General features: G+C 47.8%; 1 protein-coding gene across 4 annotated transcripts in view; it reads left to right on the top strand.

Annotated features, from left to right (window-relative positions):
- SLC13A3 (solute carrier family 13 member 3) overlaps nucleotides 1-26,181 on the top strand; it is a 102,108-nt gene that overhangs the window by 31,972 nt on the left and 43,955 nt on the right. For all 4 annotated transcript variants that reach the window (XM_043479152.1, XM_043479153.1, XM_043479154.1 and 1 more), the window contains one exon: nucleotides 24,813-25,078. In XM_043479152.1, coding sequence (XP_043335087.1) covers nucleotides 24,813-25,078 — 266 coding nt within the window. The remainder of the gene's footprint in view (nucleotides 1-24,812; nucleotides 25,079-26,181) is intronic.

Genomic DNA, 26,181 nt, shown 5'->3' with positions numbered 1-26,181 from the left:
TTTGTCAGCAAAATAATCTGACTTCACTGATTTTAGCTGCCCTCAAGTCTCTATGTCAGCACACTCAAAGCCCCCTCCTGTTATATGCTTACATTTATCATGTTATATTATTGCCATATTCTTGGATGTTGGTGACCAGCATGTTTCTCAATGTAACGTACGATGGGAATAAAAGCTTCTGGGCAGGACTGCTCCAGAGTGTTGTACAGGTTGTGCAGTGCACAGAGAGAAGTGAGGAGGCAAAGTGAGACGGAATCCACCTGCAGAAGCTGGCATCCCGGTGCAGTGCCAGACCCACCTGAGGAAGAGCCCCTTTCCCCAGTTGGCACGAAGGCGTTGTCTGGCTTGCAGCAGTCTTGTTCTGGGGTGGCAGTTACACCTGTGAAGTCAGAGGCCCACTGTTTTGCATTCACCTAATCCATGAGTGGGGGATGTTCAGGTGGATGACTGAGAAAATGGGCCTTTCCTTCCCAGTTTTGAGGCTTCGGAATCAGAACTGGATTCTCATTCCACATCCCGGCTCTTAACCTTAGGCAAGTCGTTTGACTTCTCTGGGCCTCAGTCTCTTCAGTGATAACACCCCTATAATATCACCTTCCCCCCTGGTTATTCTTTCAGTTCAGTTCAGTTCAGTTACTCAGTCGTGTCCAACTCTTTGTGACCCCATGAACCGCAGCACTCCAGGCCTCCCTGTCCACCACCAACTCCCAGAGTCCACCCAAACCCATGTCCATTGAGACGGTGATGCTATCCAACCATCTCATCATCTGTTGTCCCCTCTCCTCCTGCCCTCAATCTTTCCCAGCATCAGGGTCTTTTTCAATGAATCAGCTCTTCGCATCAGGTGGCCAAAGTATTGAAGTTTCAGCTTCAACATCAGTCCTTCCAATGGACACCCAGGACTGATTTCCTTTAGGATGGACTGGTTGGATCTCCTTGCAATCCAAGGGACTCTCAAGAGTCTTCTCCAACACCACAATTCAAAAGCATCAATTCTTCTGTGCTCAGCTTTCTTTATAGTCCAACTCTCACATCCATACATGACCACTGGAAAAACCATAGCCTTGATAGATGGATCTTTGTTGACAAAGTAATGTCTCTGCTTTTTAACATGCTGTCTAGGTTGGTCATAACTTTCCTTCCAAGGAGTAAGCATCTTTTAATTTCATGGCTGCAATTACCATCTGCAGTGATTTTGGAGCCCAAAAAATAAAGTCTGACGCTGTTTTCACTGTTTCCCCATGTATTTGCCATGAAGTGATGGGACCGGATGCCATGATCTTAGTTTTCTGAATGTTGATCTTTAAGCCAACTTTTCACTCTCCTCTTTCACTTTCATCAAAGCTCTTAGTTCTTCTTCACTTTCTGCCATAAAGGTAGTGTCATCTGCATATCTGAGGTTATTGATATTTCTCCCAGCAATCTTGATTCCGGCTTGTGCTTCCGCCAGCCCAGCGTTTCTCATGATGTACTCTGCATATAAGTTAAATAAGCAGGGTGACAATATATAGCCTTGATTTACTCCTTTTCCTATTTGGAACCAGTCTGTTGTTCCATGTCCAGTTCTAACTGTTGCTTCCTGACCTGCATACAGGTTTCTCAAGAGGCAGGTCAGGTGGTCTGGTATTCCCATCTCTTGAAGGATTTTCCACAGTTTATTGTGATCCACCCAGTCAAAGGCTTTGGCATAGTCATTTATTATTGTTTGGGTCATAGTTATTCTTTGGGCCTAGTGAAATCATATGTTGTACTGGCATCATAACTTCTTACTTTTCCATTCAGCCCTCAAAGTGTGTTTTAACTCTCCCATTTTGCAGATGAGGAAGCTGAGACTCAGAAGTAAGAGGATGGAAAGAGCATGGGCCTTGGAGTTGGGAAGACTTGGGTTTGGGTCTTGGCTCTCAAACTGTAAGATGAGGGCCTTGGGCGGGAGACGTCCCATTTCTGAGCCTCGTTTTCCTCACTTGTAAAGTGGGGAAGACTCACGGGTCCTCAAAGGGCTCCTATGAGCTTTAATTCAGTTAGGATACAGAAATCGTCCCATGCTTGTCAAACAGGGTGGGAGTTGATAACAGTAATAATTGCTAAGTGTTTTCCTCATCTGCCCCACACTGTTTTACATGCCTCTCACATTTTAGTTCATTACATTTCATTTAATCTCTGAAGCCTACCTTCTAGATAAGGGGTGAAGGGAAGTAGATGTCAAGCTCCCATATTTCTGTTCAGATTATAGTAAGACCTCAAGAAAGGATAAGAACACCTCATACTTACTGATTACTTACTAGAAGCTGGCCCCCTCTTTCCCTCTGTGCCAGCCACCTGGCCTTCTTGGTGTTCCTTAAATATCCCAAGATTGCTCTCACCCCAGGGCCTTTACCAGCTTCCCAGGTGGCACAGTGGTAAAGAATCCACCTGCCAATGCAGGAGACCCAAGAGACTCAGGTTCGATCCCTGGGTCAGGAAGATCCCCTGGAGGAGGTCATGGCAACCCACTTCAGTATTCTTGCTTGGAAAATCCCATAGACAGAGGCGCCTGGCAGGCTACAGTCCATGGGGTCACTAAGAGTCGGACACAACTGAGCAACTAAAGACACGCACACCTACTGTTCCTTCTGTTATGAACTGCTCTTCCCCCAGATGCCTGCAAGCCTTGCTCCCACACTTCATTCATCTTAGTTCAAAGATGAACCTCCTCAAAGGCCTTCCCTGGCCACCCTATCTAACATAGAAAATAAAAATTCCTTTATGCTCTCTTCCCTGCCTTATTTTGCTTCATGGTCTTCATCACTATCTGGCAATGTAATATGTATTTAAAGAATGGGCAAGTCAGAGTAAGCAGGCTTAGAGTTGGGCTAGCTCAAATAATTTCAGTAGGCTCTGGGACAGAGAGGTGGTCCCTAGTTGTCTGGTCCCTGGCCCTGGGTGATTAGGGCAGGCAGATAGTGGCCTGGAGTGAGAGAGTCCAAGAAAGGAGATGGTTGGGGGTGTGGGCTTGGGATTGTCTGGTTTACATTTGAAAAGCCGACGCACAGGTGAGTTGTTTACTATCTCTAGGAATGAGCTCGCCCTGGGAGGGGCAGACCCTTCAGTGTTAGCAAGGTCCCAAGATGCCAGAGCATCACATTCAGAAACTGGAAAAACATGGTTGTTACAATCTCCCATACTCTTCTCTCACTTGTGGTCCAGCCTTATAGGCCTTCCTTTGGTTCTTTAAACCTGCCAAACTTGTTGCTGCCTCAGGACCTTTGCACTTGTTGTTCTTGCTGCCTTGGATGCTCTTGCCCCTGATCTTTCACAGGTGGATCTGTCTGGTCATTCAGGTCTTAGCTCCAAAGGCACCTCCTCCGAGAAGACCTCCTTGATTACCTCTTCTCAATAATACTTGCCCTCCTCACTGTACAAAATACTCTCTAAAACAGCATCCTGCTTTATCTCCTTCATGGCATTCATTCCAACCTGAAATGTTCATTATTTGTTCACTGCCTGCCTCCTCCATGAGACTGTGAGTGATATAAGGGCAAGGCCTGTGTCTGTCTTGTTCCCTCAGCATCCCGAGCACCTAGGAAAAAGTCTGACACTGTAAACTAGCCAATGAATGAATTTGCATTTGAGCCAGGTAGCTGATTTCTGAACATGTGCACTTGCTAAACCCCTAGACTGCTACTAATTTGTAGAAGATCTGAGCTGAAATCAGTGTTTCCAGCCCTTTCCTTTTTCAGCGGGGAAAACTGGGGCCCAGAGGGCACATGGAAGGACCTTCCCACCCCTTCCAGCCAGGTGGTCCCAGAACCCTCATCTGTGCCCCCTTCCTGCTCTCCCGCCAGGTTTGACCCGTTGCCCACACAGACCCCTTGGCCTTGGAACCGCTCCTCTGAGGCCTAGCCAACTTTCCACTTTCCTGGAGATCCTGCCAGGTGTGTAAACAGACCGACACAATTCCTGATGAGGCAGTGGGGAGCAAGATCATATTTCCTGACCTGACTCAGCTGGGAAGTGCCCTCTGGACTGATGAGCAGGATTGTGAGACACCACCCCCCCAGACCGTGAGGACACAGTGAGCACCCGAGCTAGACCGGACCTGAAACAAATGACACAGGTGTGCCCCAACGGCTCTCTCCAGCTGAGATGCACCACGGATGGGAGAGATGCACAAGGCCATGCCGTCTATGGCAAGCCTCAATTTCCTCATCTGATTAGTGGGCATAATGACACCCACCTGCTCAGAAGACTTGACAGTGCCTGATGCCGCATAGGTACTTGGTAAAGAATTGTGGTTATTGCTATTATCTGCAAAATAGGGGTACTAGGCGCTTGACTCTATCTACTTGTTCTTGAAATTCACAAGGGGAGGGGCAGCCAGCGGGAAGGAGCCTGTGCTGGGGGCGAGGGGAGTCAGGAGGACTGATAGATAGGACAGAACAGTGATGCCCAGCTCAATAAAGATGTTGGAAAAAGGCTGGCGAGGCCAGCGTGCCCCTTCTGGCAGCCCAGTGGCTGCCCTGCCCAGTTCCTTTAACTTTCCTCTCCTGCGAAGCCCTCTCTTGGTCTGGACTGGAGAGAGGGGTTTGGTTTCAGCCCTATTAAGCTCTCCAGCAGGAATGCGCCGGTCCCTGGGAGGCTCAGGATGTGAGTTCAAGGTTGCTGACATCCCAGGCCGCATGCCTTACTCATGCCCTCTCCTCTGTCCCCCAGGGGGCCCCTTGAGAGCCATAGCCAACACCTCTCTAGCATTTATGATGTGTTAGGCGTGGTTCAATGCACTTGAGACAGGCTAGCTCGTGTATGCTCGCCCCGGCTCTGTGGCACAGGTGCTATTATTGTCCGCATTCACAGGTGGGGAAACTGAGTCACAGAATTGTTCAGTCACTCGCCCCAGCTCCCATGGTTTGGAAGTGGCACAGCTGGGATTCTGCCCTGGCATTGTAGCTCCAGAGCCTGTGCTTTTAGTCTCTGTGTGACACAAGGGAGATGGACCCATTTTACAGACGAGAAGCCTGAGGCTCAGAGAGGAAGACACTTGCCTAGCACCTCACAGTCACTGAATGAGTAGTCAGGCCGCCATTCGAGCACGTCTGCCTTATCAAAAGCCCACATTCCTTCATGGTTCAGTGGAGGCAAGAGGAAAGGGGCAGGGAATACATTAAGAAAGGCTTCCCAGTGGAGAGACCTGTCATTCTGACACTGGAGTGGGAGTTTGGAGGTTTTGGGGTCTTGGGGGCTCTGAAGATAGGAATTAACATGAATTGTCAAGTATGATATGTAGAAGCTTGGATTTGGGTGCTTCGGTGCAAATTCTGGTTTTTTAATATGCTGTGTGACCTCGGGCCAGTTGCATAACTTCTCTGTGCTCAAGTTCCTCATCTGTGAATGGGTACGATAATAGGTGATGGTACTTGTAAAGGGCTCAACAAATGCTGGCTGGCTTCATGGCTCAACCACCTCCTGTGTCCTGAGCCCTGGGGAGTCCTTTAAAGCAGAGTTCTGAAGCGTTTTGCTCTCCAGGAGACATTCGGCAAGGCCTGAAAACATTTTTTATTGTCACAGCTCGATGGAGATGCTACCGGCGTCTAGGGATGCTGCTGAACACCCTACAGTGCACAGGATCGCCCCCACAACGGAGAGCTCTCAGGCCCCGAATGTCAGTGGTGCCAAGGCGGGGAGCCCCTGCGCAGTGCATTTACTTGGGGTCCTCTCCCAGCAGGCCCGTGAGGCAGGTGTGATCAGGTCCCGTTTTCTGTCAGGAACACTGAGGCCCAGAGAGGGGAAGGGCTTGCCTTTGGACTCACAGCCTGACTGCAGAAGGCCTCCCAGGGTGGAGGGGATTTGTAAATGGAGGGCCTTCCAGGCAAGAAGGCCCTTCCAGGGCCCGTGAGCCCTGCTCCAGGCTCTGCTGCGTGGAGCTGACCGTCCCCTCTGCCCTCCTGGCTCTCAGCAGGCGGGACCAGCCTCCTTTCCCGTGATCGGGAGAAATAACAAGAGCGGCCCTTGTTCACTGCCACCCACAGCCCCGATTGTCCCCTCGATTCCACATGACGGTCCACCTTTCTCGCATGACAAGCCACTTTGCTGGCTGGCCCCCAGCAGCCTGGAGGAGTGCGGGAGAAGGGAGGAAACGCTCCCTGCCCCTTTAAGCCATTTGCCCTGCCTGGAGCCCCCTTGGATTCCTCTGAAAAGGGCTGGGACTCGGCAAAACTCCTCCTGGCGCCTGAGCCAGGCGTTTGACAGCATGGAGTCCGAGAAACAGAAGTGTGAGCAGTTTCCTGAGACACGAGTCTTGCGAATGGGCTCTGCTGTGCTGACATCTGGGACCAGAACGCGGGGTGTCCAGGCCTGGGGGAGCCAGCAGAGGCCTAATGCACGGCCCTGCCTGCAGTCCAGCTCTCACTTCTTCTTGGGGAAACTGAGGTGGTCCTGAGAGGCCCTTCCTACCCCTACTGAACTACCCATCAATCCAGGATACCTGGCTTCCTTTCCTGCTTCTGATCTGTTCCCTCTATGGGGTCTGGACCTCCTCCAGACCTTGACTTTCCTCCCCTGGACAAAGGGTCTGCCCAGAGTCACTGGGCTGATTTGTCCTCCAGAATCACTCTCTGAAGGGGAGGGGGCCACATCATGAGAGTATGAACTCTAGCACCAGATCTCCTGGACTCCACGCTGGCTCCCCCACCTCCTGGCTGTGTGACCTTGGGTAAGTTACTTAGCTTCTCTGTGCCTCAGTTTCCTCCTCTGTGTGAGGACACTAATAGGATCTACCTCAGAGCGGGATGGTGAAGATTGATTTTGATAACTAAAATACTCTGGGCTGCTCCTGATCATAAGCGGTACTAGTTAAAGATCTACTGTTGTTGTTCAGTCGCCAAGTTGTGTCCATTTCTTTTGTGACCCCGTGGACTGCAGCACGCCAGGTTTCCCCGTCCCTCACCATCTCCCGGAGTTTGCCCAAGTTCATGTCCATCGCGTGGGTGATGCCATCCAATGGCATCTCGTCCTCTGTCGCCCCCTTCTCCTCCTGCCTTCAGTCTTTCCCAGCCTCAGGGTCTTTTCCAATGAGTTGGCTATTCGCATCAGGTTATAATAGTAATAGTATTGTTATTTGCCTTACAAATGAGCCTGTGGATCTAAGGGTCTGGAAGTGCTTTATAGAGGATGAGACTTGCTTCTGCATCCTCTTGGCTTCTTCCCTTTAATCTCTGTGTAGGTTCTTGGGTTCTCTGAGCCTCCAATTCCTCCACTATAAAACGGGGGAAAGCTGATCTCCTAGGAGCTTCTGGAATTTTAAATGAGATAGTGCTTATTCAGAAAAAAAACAACCCCAGTGAAAGTTCCCTTGCTATTCTTACTCTAACTCTGAAGCCCAGGGCCCCAGAGGCCTAAGAAGTGAAGGAATGTGGGCAGTGGGGGGTCATTGTCAAGAGGGGCTTGTGAATGTCATAGCTCAGGCCTCAGCAGCAGGGGTCAGCTTTCCCATCATCCCCTGCACTGACTCCCAGGATGCCTGGGGCAGAGCGCGCTGGACCAGAGTGGAGGTGGGACGATGGTAAATGGTAGAGACTTAAAATGTCAGGGGTAGGGAAGACCTCAGTGCCCAAGAGAAGTTAGGCTAAGTGGTGGGCCCTTAGCTGATCCAGGATGGATCCCTGCCAAGAACGTGCTCTGGGGTTGGGTGTGGGGGTGGGCAGAACAAGGCACTTCCCCTGCCATCCTTGGTCTCACCATCTGTCTGTACATTCACTAGCCTCATGGGGCCATGTTGAGGAGCCAGGGAAACTAAGCACTTTGTAAAGAGTGAAATAAGTACCTGCAAATAGTAAGGTACAAATAAGGGTCCTTCCCGTCTGGTTAACCAGTATATCCCCAGCGCTTGGCAAACAAGGTGCTTAATAAATATGTGTAGAATGAATATGGAATCAATGCAAGTATTTCCTTAGTGTTTCCTGTGTGCCAGGCACTGTCCACAAGTGATCCTTACATTTAAAAGTATTAATTGAGCACCTACTATATATACCAGCTACTAGTCTGGGAGAACATGGCAATGAACCAAATAGTCACAAATCCTTTTACTTATGGAGCTGACATGCTAGAGGGGTAGACATTTTTTTAAAGAAAGCAAACACACAAATAGGTAAGATCTATGTGTGTTTGTGTGTGTGTGTTAGTCGCTCAGTCTTACCTGACTCTTTGCAACCCCATGGACTGTAGCCCGCCAGGCTCCTCTGTCCACGGGATTCTCCAGGCGAGAATACTGGAGTGGGTTGCCATGCCCTTCTCCAAGGTAAGATCTATAGTATGTCAAATGATGAACAGTACTATGGAGCATAAAATCACAGATGGCAGGGAGCCAGGAATGGGGGTAAGTGCAATTTTAGAGTCAGAAAGATTCTGAAAAGGGAACATTTGAACAAATTCCTGAAGGAGAAGACATTGGAGCAAAGAGTTGAAGGAGGTGAAGGAACAAACCCTGAGTGCGTATAAAGGAAGAGCATTCCAGGTAAGGAGACAGTTAAGTGCAAAGATCCTGAGGTGGGGGCATGGGGGATGTTCAAGAAATAGCAAATGCATGTAAATCCATGGCGGATTCATGTCAATGTATGGCAAAAACCACTACAATATTGTAAAGTAATTAGCCTCCAACTAATAAAAATAAATGGAAAAAAAAATTTGAAATGGAATCTGAAGCAAAAAAAAAAAATAAATAGCAAATGGTCTTCCCGGGTCCTCATGACAGCCCTTCCAGGAGCCTGCCCACTGACCCCTTGATCACCGAGAAACTCAGGTGAAGAGCATAGGTGGCATTTGAAGGCAGATCCCACCATAATGCCTTCAGGCTGGATTTCATTTCAGCCCAAGAGAAGCCTCCTGTTAGTACAGGCCTCCGGAGGTATGGGACAGCTGCTAGGAGCAGGGGGAGGTGGAGAAGCCCTGAGGGGGCCTTTGACACACCCACCACCTGTGATGGGGCCTGAAGGGCCCTTGGGACACGTGGGGAGACTGAGGCCCCCAGAGAGGAAGGCACTGTCCGAGGTCACACGGTCACTTGGCCTCTTTTTGGGAAGAACTTGTTCCAAAAGTTCTCAGTCCTCTGGCTGAGTCAGGCCGCTGGGGGAGTTTTTTGGGGGGGCTCCTCCCTATAAAATGGGGAGAAACTGATCTCCTAGGAGTTCCTGGGATTTTAAATGAGATAGTGTTTATGCAAAGAAAAATCCCGGTGAAAGTTCCCTTGCCATTCTTCTTCTAACCCCGAAGCCCATACCCCTGAGCCCCAGGAAGTGAGGGACTGTGGGCAGCAGAGCGTCACTGGGCAGCTGCCACCCCGCCCCCACCCGCCTGCCTGGCTCATGAATGATTAGTGAGGCTTGGGGGGCAGTGGGGTGTGAGCTGCCCCTTGAACACTTTTAATGAATGGTTCAAAGAACTTGAACTTGTGACATCTGCTAATAAGTCCAGGGGTCTAACAGAGTCCGTTCAAGTGGAAGGAGTGGAAGGATGGGGTGGCTAGCCTTGGAAGTCTTCTGGGGCAAGTCTCTCCCTCCCATTTCTCCTCTTTCCCCTGTTGAGTCGTAGGCCCAAATGGACAGAGGGGGCTTCTAACTGCTGTCTCAGATTGTTTGGGGGCTGAGGAGAGGTTAGAAGGGAGCCCTGGCTGGAAATCAGAGACCAAGACTTCTGGGCTGTCTTACGTGTTTCCCGCTGAGTCACCCTGAGCCAGTTTCAGGCTTCACCCTCCAGGCCTCTGTCTCCTCCTCCAGAAGGTAAATACTCTAAGATCAGCCGGGCTTATCCTCAGGACTGAACAAACCCAGAAAGGGTGTGAAAGGACCTTTGAAGTGCTTTTCTGTTGAATATATCTCCTTCCGTTTTCCTTCATAGAAGCTACCAGAATGTGGGAGGAGCAACATTCATGTTAAGTTTCAAGGGCTTAACCCAGCACCTGCACACAGTGAGTCAGTAAACGCTGACTCTTACCATCACTACAGTAATTCTCTTCACTGAGCCCAGAACCAGGGCCCTGGGCTCAGACCACCATGCTGAAATCACGCTCCACCCCCTGCTAGAGATGTACACGTGGGCAAAGAGGTGGCTGAACTCTGGGCCTCCAATTTCTCCTTCCTAAACAGGGCCGTGAGACGAGCAGGTGAGCTCATGCGTGCCAAGGGCGAGGCTCGGTGCCAGGTCACAGGGAGCCCTCAATGACCGGTAGCTTTATTATGGTCACCTGCCACTCACAAGTGAGGCAGTGTGAGCTTGGGCCAGTTGCTCAAGCTCTCTGAGCCACGCATAACCCGGGGACAGCGGTCATAACTGCCTCGTGGGGCTGTGGGTAGGTTGAATGAAGGAATCCATGGGCACCATGCCTGGCACGTCTTAAGTCTCAAATAAGAGTGCTCTGAGGTCACAGAGACAGCTGCTCAGGAGACCGCAGGCAGAGATGCTGCCAGCATGGCAGGGCTTCCAAAGATGCCACGTCCACCCGTGTTCCCTTTGACTTCCTGCCCAGCTCTGTCAGGATGGCGAACAAGCACCCTGATTTATGGATGGGGATGTGGAGGCTCAGAAAGGCCACCGATCAGCCCAAAGGTCAAAGCTTGTAGGTGGCAAACCAGGATTTGCACCTGGGAGTCTGGGATCCCTTTGGGGCTTGTCACCCTGAGCTCCAGCTGCCTAATTCCCCCTTTTCAAGTGGAGGCTCATGCCTCTTAGCAGAGGAGTTTCTCTTGGATTATCTCTCACCTTGCTGGGTCCTTTGCCTGGGTCTGCTGTGTGTGCCCCAAACTCCCTTCCTTTTGGGGTCAATATCTACCCAGCATCCATTGCCTTCATCCCCACATGAAGTGCAGACTGGAAGTGCCTTAGGGATCATTGAGATGAAACCTCTGATATAAGGAGGGCAAGAAATGGGCAGAAGCAACGGATTCTGTCAGTAGGAGGTAACGTTTTATAACTTAATCTGCCACGCACTGCCCAGCACTCAACCTACATTCCCTGCATTTAATCCTCATAACAGTAACTCTGTGAGGTTGAAATTCTTATCACTATTATCATCATCCCCATTTTACAGATAAGGAAACCAAGACACAACAAGTCACTTGTTCTAGGAAGCAGTAGAGGCAGGATTCGAACCCAGGCCCTCTACCGCTGGATGCCAAGCTTGCGACTCAAGCTCCTCTGCTTCTTGATGTCGGGCTCTGATTTCAGACCCCCATCTCCTAATTCCCTGTCCACTGTCCTTTCTGTTGATCCCAACGGCTGCTGCTTCTCAGGGGCTGGTCATCCTCTAGGTGCAGTGTGCCGCTGTAGTCCTGTGTTATCTATGAGCAAACTGAGGTCCGAACCTGCCCAAGGTCCCTCACACCAGCCGTGGGTGCCTGAGCCGATATTTCAAGCCCCGAGTGGCCTCAGGGGTTTTGACCGCTGCGGTGGCCCAGCCTTGGGCTGGAGGGGACACTGAGAGATTGAAGGCATGGGTCTGGCCTTTATAGGCTTCCCACAGCCCTGGTCCTGGATGTTCCCGGGGAATGGGCCTCTAGTAGGCAGCAGGAGGGCACCACTGTGAGCACCTGGCCCTGATCCTGCTCCCCGAAGGGCCTGGCATGGCGCCAGTCACAGCCCAGCAGGAAGATGGATGCGGAGGGAGGGAAGGAGGGGGGGTGGACACGGTTTCCGAACAGCTCCCGCCCCGGACTCAGAGAACAGCCCAGTGCTCGCTCTTTCTTTTCCTGAGCGAAGTGGGCAGGCTTGGGGGCAGTGGGGGACAAGTTGCCTTGTGTCTGCCTGGAAATCATTCCCCCAGCTCAAAAATTAACTGCCTGACATGGCAGTTTCTTCTTTGTCCGCTGTCACCTCTGCGTGTTTTGCCTGCAGACTTTAATCCCCGTGCTTATGGGCCGGCTGAGCCGGAGAAGCTGGGATTTCTTCAGTGGGCGGATTACAAGGCTTTCTGTCAGAAATGTCTGGGTCAGGCTGGCATGGATCGGGCTGGTGAGGGACTATGAGGACACCCCTACCTCCCCAGCCCAACTGTTGCTCCCAGCCAGGGCCAGGACTAGGGATAGCCAGGTGAAGCACCCAGGGAACAAAGTTTAAGGAGGGACTCACTGTCAGGGTCATGTACCCGCCTCACCCTCATCCCAGCCCAGCTCCCAACTTCTGCTGCCTGATAGACCTCAGGGTGCAATGATCTTTCCACGAAATGGGGTAAAACAAGTCCTTCCATCTGCCTTGCTGTGTGACCTCAGGCGAGACACTGCCCTTCTCTGAGCAGTCACTGTACTGAGGGTTAAACTAGACCAGGGGTTCTCAGCCTCAGCAATGGTGACTTTGCTCCTATTGGAAACAAGTCATTTTCTGTTGTGGGGGCACTGTAGGATGTTTAACAGTGTCCTCTGCCTCTGCCCACTAGATGCCACTGGCGTCCTCCCCTCCAATCACCCAAAAATGTTCCCTTTGTCCCCTGGAGGTCAGAGTCATCCCCTATTGAGAACCACTGGATTAAGGAATCTCAAGTTCATTCTAGCACGGGTATTTTAGGATTTATTTAAAGATTTAAGAATAATTTATTTGAAGCTCAGGTTTAAGAAATTAGGGCTTCCCTTGTGGCTCAGCTGATAAAGAATCTGCCTGCAATGTGGGAGACCTGGGTTCAATCCCTGCATCAGGAAGATCCCCTGGAGAAGGGGACAGCTAACCACTCCAGTATTCTGGCCGAGAGAATTCCTTTGGGGTCGCAAAGAGTCAGACACAACTGAATGATTTTCACTTTCACTTTAAGAAATTAAACTTGTATTATTTTTTAATAATTTTATTTATTTTTGGCTCTTCTGGGTCTTTGTTGCTGCGTGGGCTTTTCTTTAGTTGTGGCAAGTGGGGGCTACTCTCTAGCTGCAGTGCATGGGCTTCTCATTGCGGTGGCCTCTCTTGTTATGGAACGGGGGCTCCGGGACACCCAGGCTTAAGTAGTTGCGGCATGTGGGCTCCATAGCTGCGGCTCCCAGGCTCTAGAGCATTGGCTCAATAGTTGTGGTGCCCAGGCTTACTTGCTCCCCGGCATGTGGGATCTTCCAGATCAGGGATCGAAGCTGTGTCTCCTGTGGATTGGCAGGTGGATTCTTTACCACTGAGCCACCAGGGAACCCCCTACACTTGTATTATTATTGCGATGTAACAATAGCTCATATTTATTGAGCATTCCCATGTCAGTGGTCATTTCATATGAAATAAATCACTCTCCAAGGTAGAGACTATTATTACGTGCCTGTAACACACAAGGAAACTGATGATGAGGGCAGTTAAATAACTAGATCACACAGCTAGAGTGTGGAAGGATTGCATTTAGTGTTCAAGCTTGTCTAATTCCAAAGCCAATACTATTTCTGTGCGTGCATGCTAAGTCACTTCAGTCATGTCCGACTCTTTGTGACCCCAGGCTCCTCTGTCCGTGGGATTCTCCAGGCAAGAATACTGGAGTGGGTTGCCATGCCCTCCTCCAGGGGATCTTCCCAACCCAGGGATTGAACCCGTGTCTCCAACGTCTCCTGCATTGGCAGGCAGGTTCTTTACCACTAGCACCACCTGGGGAGCCCAATACTATTTCTACTGTGCGTGTTTATTGTAGGAAGATTAGAAAAGACAGACAAGCAAAAGGAGATATAGTACTTTCTGATGACAAAACTACTACATTGGTGGAGTCCAGACTTTTCTATTCCATTCACCTTTCTGAAGCAGTCTGAAAAAAGAAACGAAAAACAACAAAGGGAGGAGGAAATGCCATATGTGATAAAAGAAGGGCAGACCACAGTCCCACCCTGTTTGTGAAGACGAGCTGACAGTGATGTGGAATTTGGACCGAAGTGCAGAAGGGAACCAAGGGTGGCATGTGCTGCTACAGCTCCTGAGCAGGAGGCAGAAGTCTCCAGAAGGATTTTTCAACTCTATGAGCCCTTCCTAATCCTGGCAAAGCCTGAAGCATGCACAGGGGAAGGGAGAGTCAGTGAGATGTATGTGACAGTTCAGAGCTCAGATGAACTGGATGAAGAGACTTGAAGACCCTTGGCAGGAAGTAGGATGTTAAAGTGGCAGGTGAGAGAAAGGATAGATAACAATCAGCCGTTTGGTTCTAAGGGTTCTAATTTTCTCTCTCAGTGAGTCAGAGACTTACTCGAGGAGACCCTGAAGAACTGTGATATTCTTAGGTCTTTATATTTAATATCCACTCTAGGTCTATTGCTTAGAGTAGAGATATTAATATATTTCAGGACAGCGCTGGTGACAAAGAATCTAAGATAATCCACGGGGTTACCTGCCCGCCCCAGCTTCCTTCCAGCTCCTGTCCATGCACTTTCCTTTAACAAAGATCTGTGATAAGTAGCCAGCACGGGACCTACAAAAAGTTGCGTGAGAAATAAGAGGAAAGAGAACATCAAATGAAAAATAAACAAAGAAAAATACTGGAAGAGTTGTGTTATGAAGTAGGAGAAACTACTGAACTGACATTTCTCTGTATTTTACACAAAAAAATAAAGAAATGATGACCTTCCTAAAATAAATCTCAAGATAAGAAATAAAAGGTTCAAAGAAGAGAATAAAGAGTAAATAGAGTTGAGAAAAGCAGTGTCAGAAGAGAAATGAAAGTGGGTGACAGAGAAAAGGGAAGCCACACTATTATAAAAGCTCTACTGGAAATAGCAAGATGGAAACTATTAAAAACATAATCAAGAACTTGTTACACAGACTAAAGAAGATGGAACAAAATTAAGTAAGAAAGAATGAGAAAGGATGAAAGAAAAGTGATCAGTATGGAAGACAAAGGAAATCCAACTTCTGCCTAATTGGTGTTGCTGAAGAAGAAAGAAAAAGAAATCAAACAAATAAAACAGAAAACAATATTGGAATCTTTAATGGTAGAAAATTAATTTACCTCTAATTCTAGAGGATTAATTAAATAAATGACTCTGAAGTCAAATTAATTTAAAACATCTGCAAATTTTCTGTCTCCAAGAAAAAAAAAATGTATAGAGACTCATCAACTCTGAGCTATATCATGGCAATGTGAATGAATTGAAGATTAAACCAAATAATCTTATGGATACCCAGGCAAAAAAATTGATGAGCTGTAAGGGGGAAGAAATCAGGCTGGCCTCAAATTTCTGCACAATGAAGTATTTCCTAATTCTCAGAAAAGAGAGTGCAACCTCAGAATTTTATAGATACATTACATATGTATTCAGGGAATGTCTATTTTTAAAAAAACATGTACATATATAGTTGAAATTTGGAAAAATGAAGCAATTCATTCATAATCTCACTCCTAGTCTACCTGTTAAGTACATATTTCAGAATGCATTTACGTGTATTCTTTCTCATGGGATCCTCTAGGATTTAGGTATTGCACGATTATTATTCCCAATTTGCAGATGGATGAACTCAGAGACTTGACACAAGAATCCAGTGGCAAAACCACCACACCCAGGTTTCCTGGCCCTCGGATCTGAATCCTCTAGAATGACTCATCCAAAAGAACTTCCTGCAGTGATGGGGATGTTCTAGATCGTCTCTGTCCAGAATGGTAGACACTAGTCTCATGTAACTGTGGAACACTTGACATGTGGCTTGTGTGACCGAGAACCTGGAATTCTAAATTTCATTTAATTTTAATGAATTCAAACTTACACAGCCACCAGTGGCCCAGAGCTGGTATATTTGGACAGCCTAGTTCTAGAGATTTCCTTGGCATTCTTTTCCCTTCTGAAAAAGAAATGACCACTTTCCATTTCATCCTTCCCCCCAACCACATCCACATCAGGTCCTTCCAGATTCTGGCCTCTGGGCTCAATCAGCCTTCATAGCTAGGAGCAGCCTTCTGGCTTCTCACCCCAGTCTTCTCGGACTGTAGTCTCCATCAGGTTGTCCCCCCCTGAGGGTTTTAGCTGAGTCACGGCAGCTTCTGCTGGCGGAGGGCACAGGCTGGGGCCGTGAGCGATGTTTCACCTTGAGCCACAACTCCGTCTACCCTGTGCCATCTCAGCAAATTCCCCTTCCTGAAGCGGAACGTCTAGACCGGACAGAGTGGCCAAGGGGCAGACTGATGACTCTCGAGATGAGCCAGAAAGTGAGCCTGCAAGAGCAGACACCTCCCCCTACCTCTGGACTCCAGAGGTTAAAATTCAAAGGAACAGGGACTTGGGCTCATGTGACACTAGCCTTTACCCAAACCTGCCCTTGAGGGACTCGAAGGAAGATTCCATTCGGCAGACACGCATTCTGACTCTCCTTGTGGCCAGGTGGCTGGTCTGAATTCACAGAACAGGGGGCTCAGAGGTAGAGGTGGCTCGGATGTGCTGTGCGCCAGAGTAAAACCGACCCCACTGGACCCCGCTCCCTGATACACTATTTGGACCAGGAACCCCGAGATCTGCTCTTGTGCTCCGTGCGGCTTCTGCTGTGACCTCAGTTTCTGTCCTTGTAAAATGAGGGGTTTTAAATAGAACAGGGACTTTTCACAGAGCATCCTGTGATTCCTAGTAATCCGTGAACAACTTGACATTAGATCCGAATTGTGTATGTGTGAGCTCTTTCCTGGGACTTTCCACCCATTAAGACCATTTAGACGAGAGGTCATACATTGGTGACCGTGGGTCTGATGCCTTTTGCAGATGTAAGGTTTTTTTTCCTCCAGCCCATACTTTCATTTTAATGAGCAAATAATTTAAAACTGTGAAATGTCACATGAAAGCACAATTTCAAGCCTCTCTTGAAAAATCAGAGCTGTCATCCTGGGCCCCATGGCAATAGTCAGGAGCTGAGCGGCAGTTGCTGTTTTCAAGGGGCCTATATTCCCTACTTCACCAGAGTCCCCACTTCTCCCTGCTGTGCCCATGACACGAAAGCCAGTGCCAGATGTAATTTATCATCAAACTTGGTCATTTTGTTCCTGTGTTGAAAGATCGGTTACCTGTACCCACAGCACTGTCAGAAGTGCAAATCAGACTCCAGGAAATGAAGTGATTTTTCTTAGGCTAGCCCACCTCACTCATTAAATTGTCCCTTGCACTTGAGTTTGTGATGCCTGATTTAGAGCATTTAGTCATTCATTTGGGCTTCCCCAATGGCTCAGTGGGTAAAAAGTCTGCCTGCAATGCAGGAGACCAGGAGACATGGGTTCGATCCCTGGGTCGGGAGGATTCCCTGGAGGAGGAAATGGCAATGCACTCCAGTATCCTTGCCTGGGAAATCCCATGGACAGAGGAGCGTGGCGGGCTACAGTCTAAAGAGTCGCAAAGAGTCGGACACAACCGATTGATTAAACACACACACACACACACACACACAATCATTCATTTAACAAATGTCCACTGAGGCCCTGAGGAGAGAGGTGAGCAAACACAGAGAAGAACGGTGTTTGCACGGAACTTGAGGTCTGGTGGGAAAAGAGCTAGTGATAAGTGAACGAATAAATTCTTCAGTCACTGGAAAGTGCTTGACAAGAATGAGGCTGGGTCGTGGGGATCAGATCACGGACCGTAGCGTGGTCCATGAAGAGGCAACCTTTGAGATGAGGCTGAACAAGGAGGAGTGAGGTAGGCAGAGATCAAGGCTGAAGGCCGGGCAGAGGAGGCAGCAGGTGCAAAGCCCTGGAGGTGGGAGCCGGCTTGGCCGGCTGAATCGCCGAGAGCCCACCGCTTAGCGTCTGCAGGCCAGCTCTCTGGTCCTGCCTCCAGGCCTCCTGGGAGACTTTTGCTCTCTGGAACTCAGCTCTGGCCTAGAGTCCTGCAGGGGGTGAGGGGCAGCAGTACTTATTAATTCCTCACCAGATGCCTGGCACCCGGCTGGCAATTCTGAATTCACTTTGCCCACAGGAAGCTCAGCCCGGGCAGGGGAGCTACGTGGGGTCACCTCGGCCCTGCTCCAATTCCTAACCAGGAGGGCAATGAAACACTGTTGACCCACTCACTGCCCAAACCCCGTGAGGGCCAACGATCGACTTCCCGATTCCTACCATTTCCCCTGGGTCACCCCCTCTGGCGGACACGTGCTGGATCTGGAGTCATCTCTCCACAAAAGATGGATGTTGACCTCCTGGCAAGAGAACCCAGAGAGGGAAGAGAAAGTGGGACAGAACGAGAGAAACAGAGGGAGGGAAAAAAGAGGGGAAAGAGGGAGAGGGAGAATCCAGGCCTGGGACTCAAAGGCCTTTGAAAGGCCCCCCACACAGCCCAGAATTTACCAACACCCTTCCCACTATCTAAGGTGCAGAATTAGTAGCGCTGCGCTAAAGGACTGGCGGGAGTCACCCCTGAAGCAGAAGTGCTCGAGTATTTGCAGCAGGTTCATTTACAATAATGCCAAACTGGAAACACTCCGGTCTCCACAAGCAAGAAGATGTGCAGAGGAAGAGTGGTATATTTACGGGATTGAATACTATGCAGCTATGAAAAAGAGCAAACTGCAAACACACACAACCTCAGGGATGAATCCACAAACACGATACTGAGCAGAAAATGTGAAAGTACATTCTGTATCATTCCATTTAAGTCAAGTCCTAGAGGAGGAGAAAACATGCTATAGTGATGGAAATCATAGCCGTGTTTTGGAGGGGTCCTGAGGACTGACCTGAAAGGGGCTGAGGGGTACTCTCTGGGAGGGATGGAAATGTTCTGTATCTCTTTTTTTTTTTTGAGCTATAGTTGATTTACAATGTTTTGTAAGTTTCTGGTGTACGGCAAAGTGATTCAATTATATATATATTTTTTTCAGGTTCTTTTCCATTGTAGTTTATTATAAAATACTGAATATAGTTCCCTGTGCTATATAGTAGGTCCTCTATTTTCATATATAGTAGTTTGTATCTGCTAATCCCAAACTCCTAATTTATCCTCCCAACCTTTGGTAACCGTGTTTTCCATGTCTGTGAGTCTATTTCTGTTTTGTAAGTTCACTTGTATCATATTTTTAGCTTCCACATATAAGTTATATCATATGATATTTGCCTTTCTGACTTATTTCACTTAGTGTGGTAATTTCTAGGTCCATACACATCGCTGCCAAGTAGTATTCCATTGTACATATTTACCATGTTTCTTTACTGGAAGTGTTCTGTATCTTGATTGGGATGGTGGTTGTGTGGGTTCATACATTTGTTGAAACACAGACTGTACACTTACAATAGATGCATTTTATTGGGTGTAAACTATAGTTCATAAAGCTAATTTTAAAAAAATCATGTTTGTTTCTCTCTCCAGCTGTTGCTCTAAAAATGTATTCCGTAGGGGTCGTTCTTCCTCTATAACCCGTGCGGTCCTGAAGACCATGACTTCCCCACCACTCTTGAAAAGTATTAATAATTAACATCCTCCAGTTACTTGAATGCACATGCATGATCTCTGCATAGAAAGTCGAACGGTCAGTTTTGGCCATGCCCTCCTCCAGGGGATCTTCCGAACCCAGGGATCGAACCTGCATCTCTTATGTCTCCCGCATTGGCAGGCAGGTTCTTTAGCACTAGTGCCACCTCGGAGCCTTTGTGATGTTCATCAGGTTACTTAACCACTCTGTGCTTCAGTTTCCTTATCTGTGAAATGGAGGTAAGCGCGGGACCTACTTCATAAGGCTGTTGTGACAATCACAGCTAAACTGAGATCATGCAGGGACAGTAGTTGGAATGTTGTCTGGCCCATAGTACCTTCTCAGTAAATGTTGGTTCTTAGTAGTCTTACTATGGTGCTGCTGGTGGTTGCTCTCATATGAATGAAAGGAAAGATGATAGCTTCCAGTTAGATTATTCTCTGGAAAACAGAAGACAAAATGAAAGGGTGAGGCTTCTGGAATGGGGAAATTGGGAGGGGACATGATGGTCTTTAAGATCGTGTTCTTTGGGGACAGTGGGGGCACAGATGAGAAGTGATGGAGGAGTCTACGGCCATACCACCCTGAATGCGTCTGACTCAGAAGCTAAGCAGGGTCGGGCCTGGTTAGTACTTGGATGGGAGAAGTGATGGAGGGACATAGATGGCAAGACCAGGCCAGTGAGCTTCAGAGGGGTTCTTTTGATCTAGGAGTTTGAGAGATTCCAGGGATGCTAGAGATCTAGAGGATCCAGGAATTTGGCAAGGGCAGCTGCGGGTCATGCAGAGATACGGAGTGGTACAGAGTGCAAACTCTGGAGTCAAGACCACCTTGAGTTCAAATTCTGGCTCTGCCTCAGCAACCTTGGTCAAGTTACTTGGCTTTGCCAAGTTACCTCTTTGCCTCAGTTGTCCCATCAGTAAAATGGAGATGATAATACCTGCCTCCAAGAGGAGCTATGGAACGGAATGAGTTATTGCATGTAAATTACTAGGAAAAGTACCTGGCCAGTTGTAAGCACTTGTTAGCTCTCTTTATACTTGGAGTCCTTTAAATGTTTAAAGGAAAAGAGTTTAAAAATTAGAATTTCTGTTTAGATATGCAGTTCATGAATTGCAACACCACCATGGGACCGAATTATCTGGGTCACAGCTTCATATGCATGACTAAACCAATGTCTTCTATAATCCCCTCTGAAAAATAATAGGGCCTCTCGTTAAATGAATTAATACATGTCAAATGCCTGGAATTTAATAAATGCTTAAAACATGTTGGTGGTTGTCATTATTACCATAATTATTCTGCTGCATAGTGATGTGAGGCAGGATTGAGAAGGCAGTTCTAAATAGAGCTTCTCAGAGCTCAAATTTTCCAGGTGACCTCAACTATTATAATATTCTTTTCTTTTTGCTTCATACCCTTATCAGGATAACCCAGGTAACAGGGTTACTCTGGCCTCACAAAATGGATTGAGAAGTGCTCCTTTTTCCCTTCTGTTCTCTGGAAGGATTTGTGTAAGATAGATATTATTTAGTCCTTAAACATTTGTAGAATTACCATCAAAGCCAGCAGGGCTTAGAAGTATTTTTTGTTTTTGTTTTTTTGCAGGAGGGTTTTTAACTGATTCCATTTCTTTCAAAGTCATTGACATAGTTTTTCTATTTCTTTCTCTAATATTGAATTGAATAAGTTATGTTTTTCAAGAAGTTTTTATATTTCCTCCAATCAAATTTATTGGTATCAAGTGGCTAATACTATCTATTTAGTATCCTTTTGAAGCTGTAAGATCAGTTCATGAGGGTGGGGATGGAATTGTGCTATGGGCTAAGTCACTTCAGTTGTGTCCAACTCTTTGCGACCCTATGGACCATAGCCTGCCAGGCTCCTCTGTCCATGGGATTTCCCAGGCAAGAATACTGGAGTGGGTTGCCATTTCCTTCTTCAGGGGATCTTCCTGACCCAGGGATCAAACCCGAAACTCTTATGTCTCCTGCCTTGGCAAGTGGGTTCTCGATCCACTAGCACCACCTGGGAAGCCTGGGAATGAAATTATAGCTCTTATTAGAAGAAAGCATGTTTCTCTATGCCTGGCACCAGAGAAGGATCAAGTAAGGACATAAGGAGAAGACAGCCATCTATAAGTCACAAACGGAGCTCTCCCCACGACCCAAATCTGCTGACACCTGGACCTCAGAGCTTCCGGTCTCCAGAACTGTGAAAAATAATTGTCTGTTGTTTGAGCCACCCAGCCTATGGTATTTGCTTGATTAGCCACACATATCTTTTTCAAACTGAAATACCTATTGGCCTGTCAGGTGGTGTATAAAACAGGATAGATGCGGCATGTCTTCCAAAGCCAGCGGCAAGCTTTGACAGCAAATAATTGTATATTTTTAAACGATGGATGCATGATACCACACATGGGTCGGAGAATGTCAAGTTTGCCTCAGAATGACCTTGACTCTTTGGGGGCTTTCCATGTGCATTCTTCTGCCTGGAGGCCCACAACAGTGACTGGAGCCTGCGTGTTCTTGGCTCACGAGACCCAGTGGTTAAATTTTCATGAACTTTGCTAGCTAGTTGTTGAACATAGACACTAAGGTGAAATTTTATGAATTGGTGTTAAGTAATCAAAACAAAGGTAATAGATAGTCAAAGCTCATCACTTCCTAATTGTGTTACTATTTTGTAAGGTCTTGATGTTATTTACATCTATGGTTATTTACCTCTATATGTGCATTGAGAATACTGTAGTGTTGTGACGCTGTCCTTCTGAGCGTTCTGTGCCCAGTGATGTAACTTGGTGGCTTGAAGTCAGCCATGTAGAGGTATTCACAGCATAGAAATCAGTAAATGCTACAAATCAGGGCTTGGCTTATTGTTTAGGTGCTTGTCTAGTCTTAAGGTGATGGGAAAAGTTAGTAATGCAGATCACACTCAAAACGTGTTGTCTATAGCTGTGACATTGTGAATTGTACAAAAAATGAGGAACTCTTCATCCAATATTTTTTCATGTGGACCATTTTTTAAAAGTCTTTATTGAGTTTATTGCAATACTGCTTCTGCCTTATGTTTTGGTTTTTTGACCAGGAAGCATGTGGGATCTTGGCTCCCCAACCAGGGAACAAACCCGCACACCCTTGCATTGGAAGGCGAAGTCATAACCACTGAACCGCCAGGGAAGTCCCCTCCTCCAGTATTTGAAAACCGTCATTTGATTCAATAAAGAAGACACACCATTGATAAATGGACTATTCATTGAGTCCATTTTGTCTTAATAATTAATATAAAGGAAAATATAACTAACATTCCAGGTGGCACTAGTGGTAAAGAATTCGCCTGCCAAGGCAGGAGATGCGGGTTCAATCCCTGGGTCTGGAAGATCCCCTGAAGAAGAGAATGGCAATCCACTCCAGTATTCTTGCCTGGAGAATTCCTGGACAGAGGAGTCTGGCAGGCTACAATCCATGGGGTCGCAAAGAGTCAGACACAACTTACCACACACAAACATTCATAGTGGAACTAAACTCATTGATCAATGACTGGAGTGACTTCTTAGCTGAACTGAATAGTAATTAAGAACTTTTACACACACATACCCGCAGTTTTTCAGAGAGCCGTTTGTTAAACATTTCCCGGCACACCACTTGAGGAATACTAAGTGGGTAGAGTCTGATAAGGTCACTTGAGTGTGAGAAGAACTAACTATTGAAAATGGTCCTATGATTGGCACAGATTTGCTGGTAAAAGTGCATGACAATGTCTCAGTCATTTTCCTCATCTCAACTCCCAGTCTGGCCAGGAGTAATGTTTGCGGAATGGAAGACAGTGAGTGTGTCATGAGCCCTGTCTCTGAGTTATAAGTATTAGTCACGTCAACAAATACTTTGGGTTCCTACTAAAAGTTCCAGGCACTGCTCTTGGCTTCAGGGACACAATCCCAGCCCTCCTAGAGTTTACATTCTAGTAGAGGAGAAAACCAGTAAGGTATAATAATCTGCTTTCAGGTTAATTTCATCTGTCAACTTGACCATGCTAACAGATGCCTAACTCGTTGGTGAAACATTATTTCCGAGTGTCTGTGAGGATCTCTCTGGAATAGATTGCACTTGAATTAGCCTCAATCTGTTTTGTTTTGAATCTTTGAAATTGCATTATCAGGCTGTCCTAGATTCTAGTAATCAGCTGACAACTTGGTTAAGCGAGTTGGCTCTGGAGGCAGACTGCCTTGGTTCACAGTCATTGCCTTGCTAGTGACCTCCTTGCATCTTAAATGACCAATCCATCAAATGGTCATATTAATTGCACCTACTTTACTGGGATTTTGTGAGGAATAAACAACACCTGGTACTTAATAACCCAAGGTTGTTGCTATTGTTTAGTCACTAAATCATGTCTGACTGCTTTGCAGTACCATGGACTGTGGTCCCCCAGACTCCTCTGTCCATGGGATTCTCCAGGCAAGAATACCGGAGTGGGTTGCCATTTCCTCCTCCAAGGGATCTTCCCCACCCAGGAACCGAATCTGCATCTCCTACACTGGCAGGAGAATTCTTTACTACTGAGCCACCTGGGAAGACCAATAACCCAATAAATATCAGTAACTATTATCACTCTTTATAGAGTGTGTACCAGGTATTGGACGTTGTGCTAAATGCCGTGTATGGGTGCAGCAGTAGCTACTGGGGCTCTGTCCGCATCCCCTTTGGCACTCACCATCCTGCACAGGCCAGTAGCTTCTTACTGAACCCAGGATGCTTGGCAGGAGCATGTCCTCCAGCTGCTGCACAGGGCAGGCCCAAGTGCTGGGAAGTTAATGCTCCCACGAGCAACACTCAGCCGATGATGACCAAGAGTTGCAGCTTTCTTGCCTCCTGGAGGGAGAGGTCTGATCTACACTCTCTTCTGGGGTCCCGATCAAGATTGCACCCCAGCTTCCCACAGTGGTAACCATCTCGTTAATACATCATCTTGGCTTCCTTTTCTATTTCACTTCCTCAGTGCCCATCCAGAGCTCTCTAGGATTGCCCGTCAAGCAGACTACTTTCATTTTCACACACACCCTCTCTCTTTGTGCTGTGTGGCATGAAAGACCTTCGTTCCCCCACCAGGGATCGAACCCACGCCCCCTGCAGTGGAAGCACTGAGTCATAACCACTGGACCACCAGGGAAGTCCCTCAAACCGCTTTCACTCTCTTGCTCATCTCAGGGACCACTTCAAAGACAATGGGGGTATTTCACGTGACCTTCAAACAGTCCTATAAAATGGCAGATATGGCTCCCCCACTTTATGGTTGAGTAAAATGAGGCTCAGATCGGTGACACCACCTGCTCAAGGTCTGAGCCTTGGGCACGTACCCTCTCCACTGCCTCCCCAGGGAACGTGCCTCGGGGATGGGCCCTGCGCCAGGACCTCTTCTGTCCCTGCCACCCCAAGCCTCTGCTGACCCTCCTAAGCCTGCATCTCCCCCTGCAGGAAGGTCGCTGCCTGTTTGTCATCCTGCTCATGGCAGTGTACTGGTGCACCGAGGCCCTGCCCCTCTCCGTGACGGCCCTGCTGCCCATCGTCCTCTTCCCCTTCTTGGGCATCCTGCCCTCCAACAAGGTCTGCGCCCAGTACTTCCTGGACACCAACTTCCTCTTCCTCAGTGGTCTGATCATGGCCAGCGCCATCGAGGAGTGGAACCTGCACCGGAGAATTGCCCTCAAGGTCCTGATGCTCACCGGGGTCCAGCCGGCCAGGTGAGGCCAGGGAACGGCGTCCAGCCCAGAGGTGGGAGGCAGAGGGATCCCATCTCTCGGAGCCCAAACCCACCCTTCCTGCTCTGGTCATCTGGAGTGACAAACGCATCGTGTCCCACCATCCACCTTTTCATTCATTTCCCAAATACGTAGTGAGCCCCACTCTGTGCACCAGGCGCAGTGCTAGGCTCCTGGGTAGTTCTCAAAATTATGTAAGGATCACTTGGGAGTCCGCTGAAATGCTGGTTCCCAGACTTCACCCCAGGGATTCGTGTCCAGTAGTTTTAGAGGGGGCCGTGTTAGCAGTTTGACTCAGGAGACTTGGGGCTGAATCCTACCTTTCCTGCTCTGGGCGTGACCTACCCTCTCTCTGCCTATAAAAATGATGATATGATGGTCTCAACAGTAAGTGCTGGCTCTATCATCCTGGTTTTCTGTTTACCAGCCAAGGTGATCCAGTGGATGGGGAGTGGTTGGAAAGATGGCCTTAGAGAGACGGGGAGATAGGGCCCATTCCTACGGGGCCTCAAGCCTCCTGGATAGGATGCAGGCTTTCATTTAAAGAGAATTGAATGGCCTTTAAAATAAGGTTATAGTTGTTCTTTTTTTTTTTTTTTTTGGCAGTTTGCTGCATCTTAAGGCATCCTTCCCAGTAATGTTATTTAAGTGCATAAGGCATATGTAGGATTTAAAACAACAATCACAGCAAAATGCACTTATCCAAATAATGTTTTAAAACCACACAAATTTGTGATAGAAAAAAATTTCTGATAGAATACCTTATGAACTTCTTTATTAACACAATAAATGATGAGATCTAGCAACAGCCTAGTAACTGTAGTTTTGAGGCTGTAACCAAGTCCCTTCTAATAATACTGAACTTTATTGTCTTCATTAATCACTGAAGGAAGTATTCAATTTCTATTGAAGTGAAAGTGAAGTGAAAGTGAAAGTCGTTCAGTCATGTCCAACTCTTTGGGACCCCTTGGACTATACAAGCCCATGGAATTCTCCAGGCCAGAATACTGGAGTGGGTAGCCTTTCCCTTCTCCAGGGGATCTTCCCAGCCCAGGGATCGAACCTAGGTCTCCTGCATTACAGGC

Source organism: Cervus canadensis, chromosome 10 (assembly GCF_019320065.1).
Source record: "Cervus canadensis isolate Bull #8, Minnesota chromosome 10, ASM1932006v1, whole genome shotgun sequence".
Lineage (NCBI taxonomy): Eukaryota > Metazoa > Chordata > Mammalia > Artiodactyla > Cervidae > Cervus > Cervus canadensis.
The sequence above is the reverse complement of the archived record's forward strand: the minus strand, read 5'-3'. Positions and strand labels throughout refer to the sequence as shown.